This window comes from Protopterus annectens, chromosome 6.part1 (assembly GCF_019279795.1).
Source record: "Protopterus annectens isolate FY-2018-M chromosome 6.part1, PAN1.0, whole genome shotgun sequence".
Lineage (NCBI taxonomy): Eukaryota > Metazoa > Chordata > Ceratodontiformes > Protopteridae > Protopterus > Protopterus annectens.
In genome coordinates, this window is record NC_056738.1 from 102,633,513 (window position 1) to 102,655,547 (window position 22,035).

The following is a 22,035-nucleotide window of genomic DNA, read 5'->3' on the forward strand; positions in this document are numbered from 1 at the left end:
GTGCATACATACACATATGAAAAATATGAGAATTGCTGTGTGCATCAACTGCTCCTTTTATTGGTTGGCAAATTAGCTGATTGACAGTGGTACATGATCATTGAAATAGCGGCAGTAAGGATTATACCCTTTCCCTGGTTTTGTGCCATCTCTGAGTTGTTATATTTAAGTAGCAGACGGTGAAGGAGGGATTGCCCCTTCTAAAAACAAAAAATACTTTATCCTGTTTGAATGCTTCAGGTTTATTTCCATGAGCATCTGTACTTTAGTTGGTATTTTTACTTTTGATTTTTTATTGATGCAGTGAGGGTTGATGTAGCTTACCAACAAGTCCATTTATTGACCTTGGAAAGAGCTGGTGTAGCTGATCAGAATGCACTGGTTTGTTCACTATGAGTCTGTGGTGCAGTGGAGATAGGGGAATATGCCCTTACCCCACTCTACTGCGATCTCTAAGTTGATATATATATAATTAGCACAAGGTGTGCAAAAACCACTGTGTTTTATTTTTTTTTTTATCCTTTGTGTATTGATGTTTGTTAGTTGTCACTCATTGGTGGCTTGACAATTAACATTTTCATTGGCATGTTTGTGTGTTTATATATGTGTGTATATAATACCTATAAAATTTAAGAATTACATCTAATTTCAGTACTTTTTCAACAACTGTCTAATAGAGGACAGATGTGCTGTCCACATGCATTTTTTAATGTCTGTCCACATGCATTCCACATTTTAAATATAAGATATTCAGAATGTAAAATTAATCTTCTATGTACATCCGCCCCCACCTCACCCTCCAAAATTCATTGTATTCCACTAGAAGATGTAGTGCTTTGTTTGAAATTCCTTATTTTTGACAATAATGGTGAGTGTTTTTGAAGCAGAGTATATAGCAGGTGTTCTTGTATTTGTACTTTGCTCACTGTCATATCTTGTATTTGTACTTTACTCACTGTCATATCTTGTATTTGTACTGTACTCACTGTCATATCTTGTATTTGTACTTTACTCACTGTCATATCTTATATTTGTACTTTACTCACTGTCATATCTTGTATTTGGACTGTACTCACTGTCATATCTTGTATTTGGACTTTACTCACTGTCATATCTTGTATTTGTACTGTACTCACTGTCATATCTTGTATTTGGACTTTACTCACTGTCATATCTTGTATTTGTACTGTACTCACTGTCATATCTTGTATTTGGACTTTACTTACTGTCATATCTTGTATTTGGACTGTACTCACTGTCATATCTTGTATTTGTACTGTACTCACTGTCATATCTTGTATTTGTACTTTACTCACTGTCATATCTTGTATTTGGACTTTACTTACTGTCATATCTTGTATTTGGACTGTACTCACTGTCATATCTTGTATTTGTACTGTACTCACTGTCATATCTTGTATTTGTACTGTACTCACTGTCATATCTTGTATTTGTACTTTACTCACTGTCATATCTTGTATTTGGACTGTACTCACTGTCATATCTTGTATTTGTACTGTACTCACTGTCATAGAAGAATGTATTCTGCATTACTATCCAAAGCGAGTGCAGATAGACACGGATGTTTCCTTCTTTTCATTCCATTTGTTTTCTTATCCTGATTTTTTTTAGAAACGTTATGACATAATTTTAAATTATAGTTGAGTTTTTGTTAACTACAGCTGATATAAAAATGCTTAAATGAAGTAACATTTTAAGGCAACATGTTTTATTTTTGTTTCTTTAAGAAAACAGCTTAGAACTGATGCAGCATTTAATATTACTCCATATGCTTACTACTTTCTTTAGACATGTCAGTTTTGAACTACCACTTTAAATGTGTTTTCTGTCAAAAAAGTATATTTCGCAAGTTCTTCATATTGTCACTTAAGCCTAGAATATTTTAAATATTATTTTGCTGCACTACAGTGTTGTTTAAAATAAAAGTCTGTTATTTTGATAAAATGTGCTTTGGAGGTACTTGAAGTAACAGTACACAATATAACATGCAGTAATTAGAACATTTATGACTTCACAAATAGTATGATTCTGCTTTAGACATCACAAGATTCCACGATAAAGCCTATAATTCTTTTATCTACAAATTCAGATAAACTAGAGTGACTGTAAACTGTACTAAGATCTGAATGATGTAAACATCATTCCTCAGTTTCTGTAAATGTCTGTCAGTCTTTGTTATTGTGTAAGTGTTGCACAATCATAATATTTAGTTAAAACCTGATAAAACTTGTAGAGTAGAAAGTGACCTTTTTCTGAGGCACTTTTAATGTGCACACACATGCACATCTGTGCTTACCAGTGACAAAGATTGTGTACATTAGTGAGTACATCAGTTGTAGTATATAACACGGTCCATATCTGGGACTTTTCAGTCAACCCCAAACCCTTCTCAGTCCGTGCTTCATCTGGAGTTGACTACCTTATCCTTCAGTGCTGTACTGCTTGATGATAGTGTCTGTTACCTACGGTAACCCATTCATACTTATCTGGTTCCCAAAAGAACCTACTAGTGTCCCATGATTGACATTTCATGTGCTGTCTACTCCCATAAAATGATTAACTGTTTTTCTGCTGATGGTCTTATTTTGGTCTCCTTGTATATGCAAACTGTGTGTGTGTGTGTGTGTGTGTGTGTGTGTGTGTGTGTGTGTGTGTGTGTGTGTGTGTGTGTGTGTGTGTGTGTGTGTGTGTAGATAGATAGATAGATAGATAGATAGATAGATAGATAGATAGAAACACAGACACACACACTCACATACACTTTAGCTTTTCTATAATCCTGCTGTTCATAGTGTGCTGTTTATATTCTGTATCTTGACTTATATTTGTCATTATAACATTATCTCATACCTTTATTTCAATGTAGCAATCCTAAATGGTAGTAAGACAGACATATGTCTGCCTACATATTTTTAAACTAGGAAAAGACCATATGTTGCACCCTGTCCATATGTACCACAGAGGTGCATTGCACGACATAGATTAAAGCAGTATGCTTGATGCAGGCATTATTTTTGCACAGCTGGCAGTGACACACTCTGATATAGACAACTCCTTTTTACAAAATGCTTTAATTCTAAGTAAATAAAATATAGCACTTTTATAATAAATATCATATCTCTTTGTAACATATTGAAATTTTATAACAGTGTTTTAAGGTATCTAAATGCAACTGTGCTTATAAATTTCTTTATTCAGTGTTGTATTCCTTGAGCACTCCAAAGTTTCTGTTTTCTTGCAGAAATGAGCAACTTAAATACAGGTAGATATATGCAGTATACAAGTGGCTTTATTTTAAGACTGGAAATCTTTGTATACAGAATAAGCAACAATAGGGATTATTTAAATAACGATGTTTTGTATTTGGTTTTAGTATACAAGTGAGATAGCAACCTTCAGCAAAGGCACGCCCATTCACGCATGTCTTTCCCCGCAGTCGAGTGGCCTCTGAAAGACATGCGTGAATGGGTGTGCCTTCGCTGAAGGTTGGGCGTCGGGCTGGCAACTCGGCACCATAAAAAATCTACTGCCAATCATTAGCTGACCGGAGTTCCGCTGTGGCGACCCCTAACCGGGAAAAGCCAAAAATGACAAACAACATATCAGTGAGATAGCAATCACTGTGAAATTTAAGGTGGTCTTTAACATTGTTGAAAGTACTCAAAACACACTGTACCATGGTAACTCATTGCTAAGATGTAGGAGTTGTAACTACAGTATAGTTCAGCAGTTTAGGTTTAGAGCCTAGGCCATATTATACACAACACAACACAAATGACAAAAATAACGAGACAGGGCAGGTTTTACTTCTGAAGTTAACATTCTGAGGGTGCAAAACATATTTAATAACTTTGAAGCTGTATTAATGCTTCTAGGGGTGCAAGTTAGGACAATTTTAAAAGGGGTTCATGAGTGAGAAATAGCATCAATAAATGAATAAATGCTTTGGGATATCGATTTCTAAGCACCATGTTTGCACCACTTCCAAACTACCTGATCATGTATTGATGAACTCTCCAGTTATGACTCATACCAGTCAATCAGATCAGTGTGACTTTTTGTCTTTTTTCTGCTCGAGAAGTAATATGGAATTAGTCAGCTGAGATGATTCATTAATTTGATGACCTTCTCAATACTATAGCTGCATCTACATGCAGATGGTCATCTTTTTAACAGAAATCCCCAAATCTGTCATGCAAATGATATTCAGAGCAATAAAATAAACATCTCTAGCTTATAAAAAGCTTTTGACCAACAATGTAGATGCATGCCTGTAGTCCAGACTTGTGCTTAAGGCAGAAGCAAACCTCTACCCCTAGTGAAGCAGCAAGGAAGTAGCTTGTATGACTGGTGAACATGCCATAATGTCATAATGCAGTTAGCATCTTACTTCCAGCGACAACACAGTTGTAATATTCTGGGCTACTGAAACAATCTGTAGAATTAAAGTCTTTAAGGAAGAAATAGTTTCTAATGAACAAGGATTACTGTCAGAGACACCATTACTCATATTTACCCTTGTAGATGATTTCCATGAATGGTGAAAAGCCAAGCAAAAAAGCAACAGTTTTAAGTTGCTTTTATACCTTTCTTACATTTTAAATTTCATTACAGATTGCAGAACTTGCTAGCACTCCCAGAAGTTTATAAACATTGAGATAGACCCTTCTTCTTCAGGTATGGTGTAATGACAGCAGACAGGTGCTCCATTTTGCTCTCTCATTCGATATAGCACTAGCAAACAGCTACATAAACTAATCAGGGCAGGGGCAAATAAAAATTGCAAAACATTGGAAGGATCACTGCTAAAACCATTAGCTGGTACTTTAATAATTAATTCCAGATAAATTTCACGTAACTGTGAATTCAGATCATATTTAATTTAAGACAGCATGTTTTAAGAGAGTTTAAAATGAACGTACAGTTAGTTTAAAATAAAACCCCTGTACTTAGCCTTCATTGCAGTTTCTTAGTTCCACCCTACATATTTTAAACCTTTGGATTTATGTCCATGGCAATATAGTGTAATTTTATAAACTGTGGTAAAACAGGAGTTCATTTTCCTGTCTAATATGTTTTTATTATTTATGTATTTTGTTTATCGGGAAAGTCCAAAGGGGTATTGAACCCCTTTTCAGCAGAGACCTGGGGAGAAATGCTCCATTAACATTAAGGTGCATAACAAAACACACATCAAGGACATTCACATATTAGATCAGGTAGTTAGCTACAAGCCTTATACAATAGACATTTACATTTTATGAAGTATGTCTGATAATTATGTACACATTTTATGCAATAAACATATTGACATTATCTCACATTCATGTACATGTATTATAACCATTAGACATATATATGTCTAACATAGTAGGATATACAGTCAGATTATCACAGTTCAAGACAGACCCTGTTGATAGTGCAAAGTATTGGAAGTAGAGTGGACACTCAGTATATTTTGTTACTCTGTATAATCTGGTGCATCAAACAATACTGTGGTGACTTATAAATGCTATCTATAGAATGTTACTAATTATTAGTGTAGAATTAATTGTGTTATTCCATGTATCAAACATAATGGCACATTTTAAATGATGAATACTGATTTTTTTTATAAATGGAGATACCTTAAGAGTCAGCCTGGGGATGAGCTGGGACAGATCCGGTGTACTGCAGTTTTGCTGTGTGTTGCTGTAATATGGTCTTATTTTGGTCTCCTTGTATATGCGCACTGTGTGTGTGTGTGTGTGTGTGTGTGTGTGTGTGTGTGTGTGTGTGTGTGTGTGTGTGTGTGTGTGTGTGTGTGTGTGTGTGTGTGTGTGTGTGTGTGTGTGTGTGTGTGTGTGTGTGTGTGTGTGTGTGTGTGTGTGTGTTGCCTTGCTGTGAAGGTACCAGACAGTATAAAATACACACACTGCATAGAACAAATCATGCGTTCCATACTACTTAGTTTAAAATTGTCTGACAGTGTATTTAGTGAATATTGTGCAGATGTATGCACAGTTATGACATGAAGAGGCTTGGTACATTTTTTTTAATGATTCTGGCTTTTATTCTTTCATTTCCTATTAGCATAGTTAGAATTAAATCTCTTTTAAGTTATTTGCTTTTCTATGTGAAGTTCTTGAGATTGTTCCTTATGAAAGTATCACAGCATCAGTTTTCATAACAGTCAAGTTGTGCTTCATATTAAGTATTTCTCTAAGCTGCAGCTAATTTTATTTGCAAAAGAGTTTATTTTATTTATTTATTTATTTATTTTTACTAAATCTTATTTTGACAGAACAGTACTGATGTTGTTAGGTAGGCACTTAAATTAATGTTAAACCCTGTTAATTATGTGAGATACTACGTGTACCTGAATTTTTTTTCTGTAGCTGAACTGACTCGCTGTCCATGTCATCTTTTTATCTGAGCACAAAAAGGTGCTACAAAACAGAACATATTTTAAGCATAGTAACACATGTCCATATATGCCCTTGCTACATTTCATATGTGATTCATTAAAATTGCCGAATGTTGCAACTAACTGTATGTACTTTATATAAATGTTATATTTATCAACATTGTAATGCAGCATTTATGAATTTAAATATGTAAAAAATGGACAGCAGCAGTCAAGCCAGTGACCATGCTATCATGTACTTGAAATTAGGTGATATGGGGTACAGTTTTTGTAAGGTCTGAAGAAGTGTTTCAGGTTTTTCCATTACTTTATCCATTGTTGTGATGTGATGAACACAGCAAAAGTATGTGGATCTGGTTCATAGACTCTAGGATTAATTCCAAGGGCTCAGTATGTCAGACATTTAGTCATATCGATTCCTTAAGGCAGGCTACAGAAAGTTAGTCCCCTTTATACCAGCAGTTACCAGAATAGTGCAGAATTCAAGGTTCAGCCTAGTACATGGAACCACCAAACTGTGAACGGTGAAGCCCCTTTCACTTGACATTATATTGACAGGAAGTGCAATGCTGATGTACATTAAGGCTTTCTTTGAGCTGATCTAACACCTTGTGAATGAAAATGAAACCCTGACTGTGTACCTTGGCAAATGCTGTGACAATAAATACCTGCTGTCACCTGCTCCCCCCAACAAACACAAAAGCAGGAATAGTTACTGTAGGCTGGTATTTCAGATGAAATTCTGTTAAGGCAAAATATGCAGCCTATGTTTGGAGCTGCCCTGGGTTAGACAGACTAACAGATCTGCATTTTGATTTCTGATAAGAGCCATGTGATCCACCCATTCTGTCCGTTTTCATTAGATAAGCCAGAGGTCCATTTTTTTTAATATTTACTGTGCATCTCCCCCACCCATACAAAATGTTGAATGTCTTATGTCTATCACATGCATTTATTTGTAATTCAGCTACTACTTTTGACTGGGCTGTGGTTAGTATAATTATATATGGGTCTATATTATGTCCGCGAAAAATGAATTTGTTGAATTGCATCTACATCGAAAATGCAGTTCAACGAATTCGCTCTACACCCCCTGCTAATTATATATACCAACTCCAAGATCACACTACAGTGAGGAAAGGGCAAATTTCCCAATCCTCACTGTAGTGCGATTTCACTATTATCAATTCACTGAACTGCATTTTTGCTGTAGATGCAGCTCAGTGAATTCATTTTTTGTGGACATAATATAGACCCTACTATACATCATTACTTGCTACACTTTTGTATGAAAGAGGACAGCAGAGATTCTTATACAAACTGCTATACAACACTTTTGAGAGGCAGGTTTTGCTGGCACATTAGAACTACAGAATGAGAACACAGAAATGGTAGGAAAATAATCCCAGGGGTCCTGTTAGCATGGCTGGTATGATTCCTGGGTGCTAGACTCCCAGGGATCCTGTTAGCATGGCTGGTATGATTCCTGGGTGCTAGCCTCCTAGGGATACTGTTAGCATGGCTGGTATGATTTCTGGGTGCTAGTCTCCCAGGGATCCTGTTAGCATGGTTGGTATGATTCCTGGGTGCTAGCCTCCCAGGGGATCCTGTTAGCATGGCTAGTATGATTCCTGGATGCTAGACTCCCAGGGATCCTGTTAGCATGGCTAGTATGATTCCTGGATGCTAGACTCCCAGGGATCCTGTTAGCATGTCTGGTATGATTCATGGGTGCTAGCCTGCAAGGGATACTGTTAGCATGGCTGGTATGATTCCTGGGTGCTAGCCTCCCAGGGGATCCTGTTAGCATGGCTGGTATGATTCCTGGATGCTAGCCTCCCAGGGATACTGTTAGCATGGCTGGTATGATTCCTGGGCATTAGCCTCCCAGGGGATCCTGTTAGCATGGCTGGTATGATTCCTGAGTGCTAGCCTCCCAGGGATCCTGTTAGCATGGCTAGTATGATTCCTGGGTGCTAGCCTCCCAGAGGATCCTGTTAGCATGGCTGGTATAATTCCTGAGTGCTAGCCTCCCAGGGATCCTGTTAGCATGGCTAGTATGATTCCTGGGTGCTAGCCTCCGAGGGATCCTGTTAGCATGGCTGGTATGATTCCTGAGTGCTAGCCTCCCAGGGGATCCTGTTAGCATGGCTGGTATGATTCCTGGGCATTAGCCTCCCAGGGGATCCTGTTAGCATGGCTAGTATGATTCCTGGGTGCTAGCCTCCCAGGGGATCCTGTTAGCATGGCTGGTATGATTCCTGGGTGCTAGCCTCCCAGGGGATACTGTTAGCATGGCTGGTATCATTCCTGGGTGCTAGCCTCCCAGGGGATCCTATTAGCATGGCTGGTATGATTCCTGGGTGCTAGCCTCCCAGGGGATCCTGTTAGCATGGCTGGTATGATTCCTGGGTGCTAGCCTGCCAAGGATACTGTTAGCATGGCTGGTATGATTCCTGGGTGCTAGCCTCCCAGGGGATCATGTTAGCATGGTTGGTATGATTCCTGGGTGCTAGCCTCCCAGGGGATCCTGTTAGCATGGCTGGTATGATTCCTGGGTGCTAGCCTCACAGGGATCCTGTTAGCATGGCTGGTATGATTCCATGGCTGGTATGATTCCTGGGTGCTAGCCTCCCAGGGGATCCTGTTAGCATGACTGGTATGATTCCTGAGTGCTAGCCTCCCAGGGATACTGTTAGCATGTCTGGTATGATTCCTGAGTGCTAGCCTCCCAGGGATCCTGTTAGCATGGCTGGTATGATTCCTGGGTGCTAGCCTCCCAGGGGATCTGGTTAGCATGGCTGGTATGATTCCTGGGTGCTAGCCTCCCAGGGATACTGTTAGCATGGCTAGTATGATTCCTGGGTGCTAGCCTCCCAGGGGATCCTGTTAGCATGGCTGGTATGATTCCTGGGTGCTAGCCTCCCAGGGATGCTGTTAGCATGGCTGGTATGATTCCTGGGTGCTAGCTTCCCAGGCATACTGTTAGCTTGGCTGGTATGATTCCTGGGTGCTAGCCTCCCAGGGATACTGTTAGCATGGCTGGTATGATTCCTGGGTGCTAGCTTCCCAGGGGATACTGTTAGCTTGGCTGGTATGATTCCTGTGTGCTAGCCTCCCAGGGATACTGTTAGCATGGCTGGTATGCTTCCTGGGCATTAGCCTCCCAGGGGATACTGTTAGCATGGCTGGTATGATTCATGGGTGCTAGCCTCCCAGGGGATACTGTTAGCATGGCTGATATGATTCCTGGGTGCTAGCCTGCCAAGGATACTGTTAGCATGGCTGGTATGATTCCTGAGTGCTAGCCTCCTAGGGATGCTTTTAGCATGCCTGGTATGATTCCTGGGTGCTAGACTCCCAGGGATCCTGTTAGCATGGCTAGTATGATTCCTGAGTGCTAGCCTCCCAGGGGTCCTGTTAGCATGCCTGGTATGATTCCTGGTTGCTAGCCTCCCAGGGATCCTGTTAGCGTGGCTGGTATGATTCCTGAGGGCTAGCCTCTCAGGGATCCTGTCAGCATGGCTAGTATGATTCCTTGGTGCTAGCCTCCCAGATATCCTGTTAGCATGGCTAGTATGATTCCTGAGTGCTAGCCTCCCGGGGATCCTGTTAGCATGGCTGGTATGATTCCTGGGTGCTAGTCTCCCAGGGATCCTGTTAGCATGGATGGTATGATTCCTGAGCACTAGCCAGTGTTCCATTGCATAAGATGTGTAACAGAAAACCATACAAATACACCAAGTGAAGCTTGTGTAATTGGAGAACACATGGGTTCCTTCACCATGCTGCCATGGTGATCTGAGTGGCACAACTCATTTTAGGAATTCAGCTTACAGTGACCAGTGTTTGCCTCCCAAAAACATTGATAAAATATTAAATGTTTTCAGTGTAAATTCATTTCCTAGCTAATTCTAATTTTGGATAACAGACAAGGAATAATGATGGTATAAAATGTTCATTTATCTTTCAGAATTCAAGTTTAAGTTGGTACAATTACAGAACTCTCATATAGCTTGTGACATTCCTCTTCAGGTATTTTGCCTTTGACATAGGATTAGCTTTACTGAAAGCTCTAGGAATTAATGTGGAGACAATACCCTTTTAAACATTAAATGCACTCTTATGGGTCACTTCACTGAACTCAGATTCTCTGTAGTATGGTTCATTGAGGCAATGCAGACCCTCCAAAATTCCTACCCTGCATCACAGTGCTCTGGACAAGTAAGTACATGTGCTAAAACATTGTTTTACCTTTAAGTACTTACATGATTAACCTCGTGGTTTTACTAGTTACACTATGAGGTCTATATTTTGGTGGCCAAAGAGATCCATCACCAACCCCAAACATACCAGCATACTCCCACGGGTGATGACTTGAGTAGCAAGCATTCATCCACTTCCTCTACCAGTTGCTGATCGGTAAATTTTGATGGGTGGTGACTTGTGGCTACCATTTGCTCAGCTCTCCAGCTACCAACAGTGAGCATCTGAATAAATAGGTGTCTGCCACTAGACAGTCACTCATTCCGATATGATGCAATATAATTAAAAGGAAGAAGTTAGATCAACATAGCCTATAAAGTCTTGGTTGATTCATCTCACATATAAATGCACTAAAGGTAATGAATGCATGTACAACTGATGCTACAACTACCAATATGGTAAATAAAGCCTATGGAAGAATGCATCACGTTGCTATTTTTTTTTCCTGCTTGTTGTTTAACTTACTTCCTGCTTTGTTCTCTGGATTTTCTGAGGTTGCTCTGTGTCATGCTCCATGTTAGTTAGCAAGGAATTATTCTGCCATGTTAGCTCCATTGTTTTGGAATACCCACACCCCCTCACTATATCCATGAGGATGGAGGTCATCTTAAGTGGTATGTTGCATCGCTGTGCTCAATAGCTGCTGTTTATATAAATAACTCATGGATTTTGCTATGGTGAAAAGTACTAGGCATGTAATGCAAACATTAAGAAGGATTTTTAAATAAAATTCTTAACCAGTTTACGACAGATGAGTTAAATAAGCTGTGTGTGTATACCTAATGTAAAAGTCAAAATATATGTGATGTGAAGACGTACCGTACCCCAGAAATTGCAAAACAGGGGAGTATAGGAGAAATATATAACTGTTCCATTGTGCTGAGACCACAACTTTCTTTGTAAAGTTTGTAGTCACAAGAACAAAGGTTTTCTGACATGTTAAGAATAGCATCTTTAAGTGGATTTATGCCTCAGAATGAACAAGCATAAAATAAAATAGAATATTTGAATAACAGTCTGTGTGAAACCTTGTTTTAACTGGAATATGACACAGTGTATGTAATGTAATTTTCTGTTGCACAATGCTGCAGATGTTGAAGGAAGTCAAAGATAATAACTCAGTTTTACAGGTTACCAGCATCACTACACTAACATTGTGCACATCATGTTGGGTCAGATAACATGATTCTCCCCACAATAAGTAGGTTGTCATTCTTGGCCACATTTTGTCAATTTTAATTGCCATATAACTCTATAGTTTATGTCTCTACAAACAACAAATACATGGATCAACAAGCTTAAAGCTCACACAATCATAGCACTGGTAAACCTTACCATCACCTGTGCTGCAATTTCAGTAGAATCGCCCAGATTACATCATATTTTGTTACGTTTGTTGGAACACGCATTGTAGTTATATTTACTTTGCTGCTGTGCTGTTATGGTTGCCCTTGTTATTTTTTGAAATAAAGCACTGTGGTATTTTCTTTCCATTATCTCTCACAAGACTACTGATCATATTATTGGTGTATTATATTTTATAGTAGTTAAATATACTTAAATTGTCTACTGATCTGTTTTGGCTGCAACAGACTGAAAAAAATACATTCAAACTAAAAAATTTAGTGAGTAGTGAGTTTGCATAGTAAACCTGCATTTTTTTCTCTATTGCTTTTTAGGCATTTACCTCAAGCTACTAGGGGTGCCCCCAAGTGCCCACTGAAAAAGAGAAATGCCCATTTGGAGTACATCACTTAAAATGTAGTAAAAAAATATATATATAAAACAAAGTTTGTTCGGCAATCTTTGTAGTTAACTAGTAAGTCAGGTAACCTACAAACTAGTAAACAAAACCTGCGTAGTGTAAAAAATGAACTTCGAATAAGGGCCATCTCTTACTCTCTATGGAACTGGACTAGTACACTTTTTGCTGAGACCCTCGTTTACTCTAGCAGAAAAATACTTCTCTAAGACTGTTTCTTCATCATGGAATAATGCACCTGAAGAAATCTGAAATATATACAACTTAACCTTATTTATAAAATGCCTTAAAAACATCTGGTACGAGAAAATGTGATTGTTGTGATAAACCTTTTTAAGGACATTTAACTGACCAAGTGACATGCTAATGAAAAGTAGCAATGCTCCTTTTTATAACCACTTAGGTCTGATTACCTCATTTTTGTAAATATGCACATGTTATTGCAAGTTAGTTCCCAAATACAATGAATGTGTGTATCAATGTGTAACTATTATATTTTTTGTCTGTTTATGAATATATAACTTAAGATTATATTTTACATAACTTTTCCAAGTGTTTGACAACTTATTTGAACAACTATACTGTTTCTGACAAGAATAAACTATTCTGATCACTGTTCACTGCTACAAATACCTATCAACCTCTTAGCGCAAAAAAAAATGGACAGAGCTGACAGAATTTATTTTATTTTATTTATTTTATTTTACATTTGGTAACCGGGAATGTCCGACTGGACACAATTCATTTTTCAGTGGAGGCCCGGAGTGAAAAGCTCCCTTAACATCACAAGTTATTAATTCAACAATTGATAAGGATTACATATACCAGTTTAAGAATAAAGCAAAAACAAATTAAGCTAGGATTATTCAATAATTCAACAATTGATAAGGATAACATCTTCATATTTAAGAAGAAAGCAAAAACAAAATTAAACTGGGCTGGGACAAAGGCCCAAAAATAAGGACAGATTTTAAATATTGCTCTTACAAGGTTAGAAAATTGCTAGAATAACAGGATTTGTCTTAGCATGCATTTTTCTGAAGAATATGAAGTCTGAAACACAAGTGTATATCATTAATTAGTGACCTCAGTCCCCAGATCATCCAAGTTGTTTGCCAGAAAATCACAAATTTTATGAGGAACAGATCAAAAATATGAGGCAAATATCTGGACATTCTGCGAAAATCTGTACAGTTGAGAGGTAGTGCTACATTACTGTATTTGAGTACTTTTTTAGTTAACTGATCATTGTATAACTCTCAGATTGTAATGTCTGGCATAGCCCCAGGCTGTGCCTGAAAAGTATCTCCAGACTAGCATACTTACCTGGTTATCAAATGTAATATCAAATAAAATAAATTTAAAACAAATGGAATACCCTCCCCAAGACTAACATTACTACTGTCCTCTGAAAAATATGGCTATAGCTCTGGATATACTACAAAATATATTTGAAGTGGAAATATCAGACAAAGCCAAGTTATATGTGACAGCTGGTTAGTCAGTAAGGGGCACCTCATGATTAATTTACTACAAATGTCCATACACTGATTACCTTGGTACAACTTTATTTTCTCTAATACTGCTATGTGCCCCAGACTGTTAATTATGACAAAGCCTACTGATGTCTGTAATATTAATGTGGGCTCGCTGATTCCATTATATCTTGTGCTTCACGATTATGCCAGTCCTGCTAGAGCGTTTGCATTGTGTTTAACTTTATGGCGCTCCTGATTGAAATAATATTGCTGGGGACATCTAATGCTGATAATCTTGATAGGGCTGTATAACTTCTTCAGTCTTGTTAATCACCAAAATCGGTTAATTTTTGGGGCGCATCATGACTTCATTAATCTGACTGGAGCCACTATATATATATATATATATATATATATATATATATATATATATATATATATATATATATATATAGCTTGTGTTTGTAATGGCCAGATTCTATTATTTTGGAAATCTTACTCACCCCCCTGACTGCATTAATGCTTCTTGGGGCCTTGTCACTTTTAAGCTTGCTGGAGCTTAGACTTTGTTAATGCTCATGTTGATGGGTCCTGACTCCTTTATTTTTTCTGTAGATGTTCTAGTTACATTAATTATGCTGGGGTCCCCCTGGTCTGTTAGTTTTTATGGGGGATCAGACTGCTAATTCTGTGATGACCCCCCCCCCCCATAAATCTAAAGCTGATAGTGCACATGACAGAAAGACACTTCGTAAAGCAAACCAGCTCCAATGGCAGGATGTCAAAGCAGTTTAATAATAACCCATTGCTATGCCATCTTATGGGCAGACAGGTTTAGAAAATACAAGTGAAGTTTTATCAGTGTTATGCATTTTACAAGCATTTCACAAATATGGCCAATTTCAGTAGGTTTGTTGTACTTGATCTTGTATTTGCCAATATAGCAATCATTTTTTCAGCACTTCTTATTTGCAAAAGTGACTGACTTGTTTGTTTAATAAATGCAACTATAATTCAATTCCCATATAGCCCTTAGTTGTATCCAAATTAAGCTTTTACTTAATATTTTATTTTTTTAAATGAAGTGCATATATCCATTGAGCTGTTCACACCTTTTGCAGACTTCCCATGGCAGGCACATTCAAAGCCCAAGATGTTAATTAACAGTATGCTATTTAAAAAAATACTGCCTGTTACATGCATGCATACTAATATAACTTGTTATTTCATGATAGGCAATTAACAGCATTCCAGCAGTACTGGAAATTGACATATTATATGGTTGGTCAATCTTGGCATATAATTTCCATGCAGAGTTATCACTTAGTTTTCACAAGAATGTATCTTGGTTGTGTTTATAAGATATAGTGCTGCATATACATTTAGAAATCTTACCAACTAAATTAAGAATGTAGAAACGTACCTTATTGAGACCCAGGTGTAGATAATGTAACATTCTACCCTGTAGAAGAAGAAGTCCTTTGTATATGTGATAGGAGACCTGTTGTGTTATATATTTTGTACAAATTCTATTATTTGGAAATCTGTAATAAAATGTATGACAGTTTGAAACACTCTGTTATGAGTCTTTTATGCTGTGTTCTGTGCATAAAGTACAGGTTTTCTCTTTTGTGTTTATTTGTAATTACTGTACTGAGGGGTCACAGCTGACAATGTCCTGTGTACAAATGTGACCTAATTAGCTAAACATATCAGCTAGAAAAGTACAGGAGTAATAAATAAATAATTTGCAGCATGTAATCTAAGGTAGGGGCTGTATTTAGTAGTTCATTATATTATTAAAGTAATAATGCCTGCATATTTTTATTTGCAGCCTCTGACAGCAAACTATTGATGGAAGAAGGAATGGCATTTACTATAGGTTAGTAGTTTTAATAAAATATGCGACTTGAAGAAATTTTGAATGAAACTTTAATAATATGAGGGCATTTCTACCTTATTCAGAAGTATAATCATTGCTTGACTCAATGCAATTTGATGCAAACGCAATTTAATGCAATGGCTATGCTGAAAGTAATATTCCTAAAAAAGCATTTAGGTAAGGCTACTTTCTATGGGCTTTATTTTGTTTTTCATCTATCATCTAGCTACACAGCACAAAATTATGTTGCTACTCTGGTGCATATCAGATCATACAAGGTGATTTAAACTATTTTGTTTTATTATGGTCAATCTGTTTTGTGAACATTCTAAGTTATACAGTTGTATTATCAGTCATGTAAAATATACCAGAAGAATAAGGATGGGGTTGTAGTTCCCTGAGATAAAAGTAATTTTCTAGAGACAGACCAATTAGTTGAACATCTTATCCTACTAAAAATAATACATGCATGAGACAGAGATGGCAAGATTGACTAACACTGACATATGTGTGAACGTTAACTAACTTGATAAGATATAGGTGACAAAATAACTCATTTTAATGTAATGCAAGTGCTACCTGAAAATGTATTTTTTTTTTTAATAAAGATGTAATTTGGTCTGCCATTTATTTTTATTCAATTCTGTTTTGTAACTTACAAAGCACTGTATACAAAAATGTTTCTGTTGTTATCTCTCTGTTTAAAGTCATAGCTGACTATTGTTAATAGCCTGTTCTGCTGTCATGGTAGCAAGTGATGTCTAAGGCAGAGCATTATGTCATAAGGTGAATAGAAATCGGTAGACACTAATCAGCTGATTGGAAGCCATTTATATAAATATATATATATATATATATATATATATATATATATATATATATATATATATATATACACACACACACACATACACACACACACACACACACACATAGATATATATATATATATATATATATATATATATATATATATATATATATATAAAACTCAGACAAAGAACTTGAAAAAGCTGTATGAAACCACTAAAGATGTGTTTCTGTTTTCAAAATTGTTATAAGAACATTAGCTATCCTGAGTAAAACAGAAAAAGAAATACTTTGTGGGTATTATTATGTAATTGTTTCCATGTGGAATGTTTTCCATTCAGTATGCATCCATTTTGTATTAACATAGCATGTGTCTGTTAAAGATGAATCTTTATCAGATTTTACCTGAATGGAAATGTGTCTGTCCATTTCCAGGTATTTCTGTGGATAAGGCTGTTGCATCAAAAATACAGAACACTAGCTTTGAACTCAAGACTATGGCAGTTGTGTTGATTTTCACTAGTGCTTGCACCCTGTGTAGTTCTAATTTAGATATTACAAGACTGTATTGTAATTGTTTTAATCATCACTGTTTCGTTGAAACTGTCATTTAAATTATTTTATTATTGCTGTATGATGTGCATTAATTAAAAATCAGAAGTTAGGTATGTTACAACTACACTTCCTATTAAGGGCATCAAATTGTATAGAGACAGAGCTTAGGCTGAGAAGTGGAGAAGGTGTATAGTTTCAACACACTATAATGTGTAATAAATCAGAAGTACTGAAAATCAAATATTAATCAGTGGCAGACAACAGATATGCATACACCTGCACAGAATAATATTTTGTTATGCCCCCTCTCCCATTTTAATATTTTCAGTCTAATCACCAGCAATGTACTGATGAAACATGACCCAAACTTGATTTCTGTAGTATGCAAAATATTTTTCTGGTATTTGACCTAATGGGATAAATGTAAGTTCTATATACTGACAATAACTTGTAAATACCTACATATTTTGTATGTATTAACAATATACTAATGCGTGCATAAAGTGAACAAAGGTGAAAAGTGGCAGCTTACAAGACATGAAAATGCATTCAGTACATTATAGTTAAGTGTTCACTATCATTGCTGCTTTAATTAAACACATAACGGTGTTATATTACTATTATTCTGTAATCCCACCTTCTTCTACCAACTGTTATAGGGAAATATTACTGAACGGTTCTCATACATTTAGAGAATGTGAAGTTCAGTACAAAGTGATGTTTTATTCATTTTAATGCAAAATTAAAGCATCAGCATTAAAGTTTCGTTTCCACCCCACATTATTGATTCTGGCTTGCAAAGACAGACATGAAGTTCAACAAGGTGGTCCTTTTTCTCGTTTGTATATTGCTGGATTGTGGATCAGCGTGTGTTTCGGCCCAGATGTTTACATTTGTCATTGAATGTCTGCCTGTACCTACCATTTGATACAATTTCTCAGTTTGATCCAGTATAGCTTCCATTATCGTAATCCTAAAACATGCTGCTCACCACATAATACAGACAGGTGTCTGCATCCTGCAGTATTATAAGTAATTTGAAATGTTTGTTTTTACCAGCAAATGATAGTGTTGCGGCCTGCCCTGGCCATAAATTAAACGGCTCTTCCGAAAGCATAGCATATTTTACTTCACATGTGAATGAGATCAGAAGATTGCTAAGGGACCATTGTCCGAATTAAGCGCTACTTTTATATTTGCTTTCCTTTCTTTTTACGGTTAATTTGGAGAAAGACGTACTGGCTAAAATACTCCTCTTGAATTGGTGTGATCTTAGCGCAAATATTTGGCCACGATTAAAAACACTCGAATAAACAATTCGTATCTTGTGCTGTTGTAGCCTTTCCTGTGCAAATAGTATCTAATGCTATAAAAACTGAGCCTATTTTGCTTCATATTCATTTACTTGACTGATATACTAAGATACATGGGCCTATTTCTGGCCTCAATTGTTAAGTTAAAATGACAGGTTACTGTTTTGTTAATTTGTATTTTTATATTCACAATCTTGTACATAACAACTTTCTTCTTGAATTCCAGAGCCAGTCTTGATGGAAGGATCCCCTGAATTTAAAATTCTGGACGACAAGTGGACAGCAGTATCCCTAGATAACAAAAGGTGTTGTCATTTACATTTTTGACAGGACAAATTCAATAACATTTAAAACTGACACCAGCGATGTATAATATTTACCTATGCTTGTGTTGTTACAGGTCAGCCCAGTTTGAGCATACTGTAGTTATTACATCCCACGGAGCTGAGATACTAACTAAAATACCGTAATACGAAATCTGCCCAGGACCTCTGATATGGAATGACCGCTTATCTGCTGAAAAGGACCATTCTTAATTGCTTCATAAAGCAATACTGCTCATAAGGCATAATGCAAAATAATTGTGTCAGCAGGAAGAACGGTGGACATGGTAATAGATCTGTAAATACTATGCGCCGCAGTTGGTAGTAGACATTTAAGACTTAAATTTTTCAGAGGCTGTTGACGTGCATCTCAAGACACCATCTAGATTCAAAACCTGCCATTGCCTCTTTCACCGGCATTGAAGAATGCGGTTGCATTGTAGCTATAAGATACCATATTGTAAATAACAAATGTTTGTGCTGGTAGGCTGTGATATTCTGGATGGCATACAAATAAAATGTTAGCTTAACTTGCATTCGTTGTGTTGTATATGTTTAGGAGCAATGTGGTGTTTTACTTTGACCTTATCTGCCTGATTCAGTGACACTGAATGCAACATTTAACAAACCTGAATTTATGAATAGTTGGATCTTGACCCCGGCGCAGGTGATTCTGCCTAATTTATATGATTGCGATACGCAGCCACTTTTGCTTTTAAGGTTTCTTTGTACCCTGTAATGAATGAATTTAAATTAACAGTGGGAACTTGCCTGACCTTATAATGAACAACAGTAACATAAATTAAAAAAAATGGAATCAATAACTTACCGGATGTATAAGGTACAGTGTCTCAAAATTACCTGAAAAATTGGGGAGTGATATAACTTGTTTTGTTTACAGCACCCTCTTTAAAGAAAGCAATCAGTCTGGTAGAAAATAAGTGACATTAATTCTCAGTTCTTGTTGATAGTTGGGTCTTTTACATCCATCCATTGGATGAAAATATTGAATCATGTAAAAATATTGAATCATGTACACTGAGAATGCAAGTCTGTAAATGTCTCAAGCATTAGGGTGATAAACTTACATCATGTCCCTCAGAAGATAAACGATGCCCTTTATCCGTTTGCATGTTTTGTGACTATCGGAGATCCCCTTAATCTGTTTGCCCATCTTTTTTTTTTAAGTCGCTGATTACTAAAAGATGATTTTATTTATAATTATGCAAAATGATTTTGACAGCAACTCTGGCAACAAATGGATCAGTGCTCCCGGTATTGCACTGTATAAATTTCAAGTTTAAGAGTTAGTAGTTAAACTTAAAAAAAAAAAAAAAAAACAGTCTAAAGGAAGTCGCCAGAATTAATTTTTCATGCCAGCTGTATCAATGTGTGGCTTCAAATAATGAACTAAATAAAAAACTTTAGAAATAGTACTTAGGGCACTATTTCTAGAATACTTTAGAAATAGTGCCCTAAGTACCTGATCTATAATAAAAGTAACTGATGGGTTTTACTCAGCTTGCAGTTCTTGGTTCGCTGGTGTGTGTGTGTGTGTGTGTGTGTGTGTGTGTGTGTGTGTGTGTGTCAGAGACAGCTACTTCTGAATGTATTTAAAATTGATTATAGAATGCTTTAGCGACAAAGTGTAACAATTTTTGATCAGTTTACTGATAGACAAAAATGACTGCCGCTAATAAAGAATCCTTTAAAATAAGCATGTATCCTACCCATATGTTTAGAGAAAGCAAAAGTATTGTGCACGGTTGTTTGTTATGCACCATTTAAGTAACCTGGGGCATCTTCCACCACTGGGTGATAATTCTGCATATATTTTAGTTGGCTTTCATTTTATTTAAGAATTCACGCCATATCGGTTTTGTAAACAAATATTCTCCTTAACGAGTGTACACCGATTACTTGCTTGATTATTGTGTTTCCTTAATTCTAATGGCTTACATGTTACTTGTGTCAAAATAAAAATAGCATATTTACCTTTAAAAAGATGATTATCTGCAATTAGTCCAAGATCTTGTCCCAGTGTCTGTTTACATTCTGAAGTTATCCAGAAATAATTGTATTAGGAGTGGAGGATTTTACCAACTGCTGTGGTAACAAGCTGTTTGTATTGCAATTACACCGATGTGATAGTATTTACGGTACACATTTATAACTTAATTACAAAGGTGTCTGCTCAGTGTAACCTGCTCAGCTTTACTCTATCATACTAGAGAACATGTCTTGGAATAAACAAAGTACTCTTGTTGGTTCAAATCAAAATCCTAATATTAGTGTAAGGTGATTCCTGGAACTCGATAATTGATATCACATAGCCTGCTTGGCAAAACTGTGGATAGGAACATAGCTCATCTGGATACAATCTTTAATATGCCACCAGGTTTCATAATGGTTGCTTGCTATTCCAGTGAGTTTCAGAGCAGGTTACAGCTAAGTGTTTACAGATCTGCTGATAAAACTGATACACGTGTATTCTGAAAATTGTCTTTTAGTTTCAGAGCAGGTGTCGTGTCATCTCAGTGCTCTCCTAAACTAGTTTCATCAGAAAAATAAAGGCGAAGATTTAGATCAAAACAAAAATTAATATCAGTTGCATATCTGAAAATATTAAGTAAGATCTGTTGTATTGTAAACATCGCTGTCAAATTATGCGAGCGTTTTAGAATCCCTAGTCCACTATTTTTAGTGTGCATTTATGATTTACGCAAATTTACGGGTTTAGTTTTGTGTTTAATATGGCATGACTTAATACTGTGAAATAGTCTATGTCCACAGTACTGGATGTGATAATTGTAATCACTTTGTTAACATGAAAACGCTGTTATGCCCCCCCCCCCTGCATTAAACATAGTTAACGAGATAAGCATAATTTATTTTTATTATTATTATTATGATTATTATTATTACGTTTGGTTATGTTTTTAATAAATTATGTTTAGCGGGATTACATTGTGCAGTGCTAGTGTTTAACAATTTCAGTTATATTTACTATTCTATATGGTAGTATTCGTAGTTTCAGAAACACAGAGAACCTTGGCTATATGAGATAACACTATATTTTAGTTACACAGCACTTGCAATTTGCTACATTTCTAGCCCCAGTTAAAATTCATTATTTCAAACCATATAAATAAATATATTAATCCACTCATGTTTGCTTAAAAATCTAAGTACATGACTAGATTAAAACAATGTGATTAA

General features: G+C 36.5%; 1 protein-coding gene across 3 annotated transcripts in view; it reads left to right on the forward strand.

Moving 5' to 3' along the window:
- Nucleotides 1-19,352, forward strand: part of METAP1D (methionyl aminopeptidase type 1D, mitochondrial) — a 1,999,572-nt gene extending 1,980,220 nt beyond the window's left edge. For all 3 annotated transcript variants that reach the window (XM_044075535.1, XM_044075537.1, XM_044075536.1), the window contains 3 exons: nt 15,768-15,815; nt 18,720-18,798; nt 18,894-19,352. In XM_044075535.1, the coding sequence (XP_043931470.1) occupies nt 15,768-15,815; nt 18,720-18,798; nt 18,894-18,963 (197 nt within the window). In that variant the 3' untranslated portion in view covers nt 18,964-19,352. The remainder of the gene's footprint in view (nt 1-15,767; nt 15,816-18,719; nt 18,799-18,893) is intronic.
- Nucleotides 19,353-22,035: the final 2,683 nt, after the last annotated feature.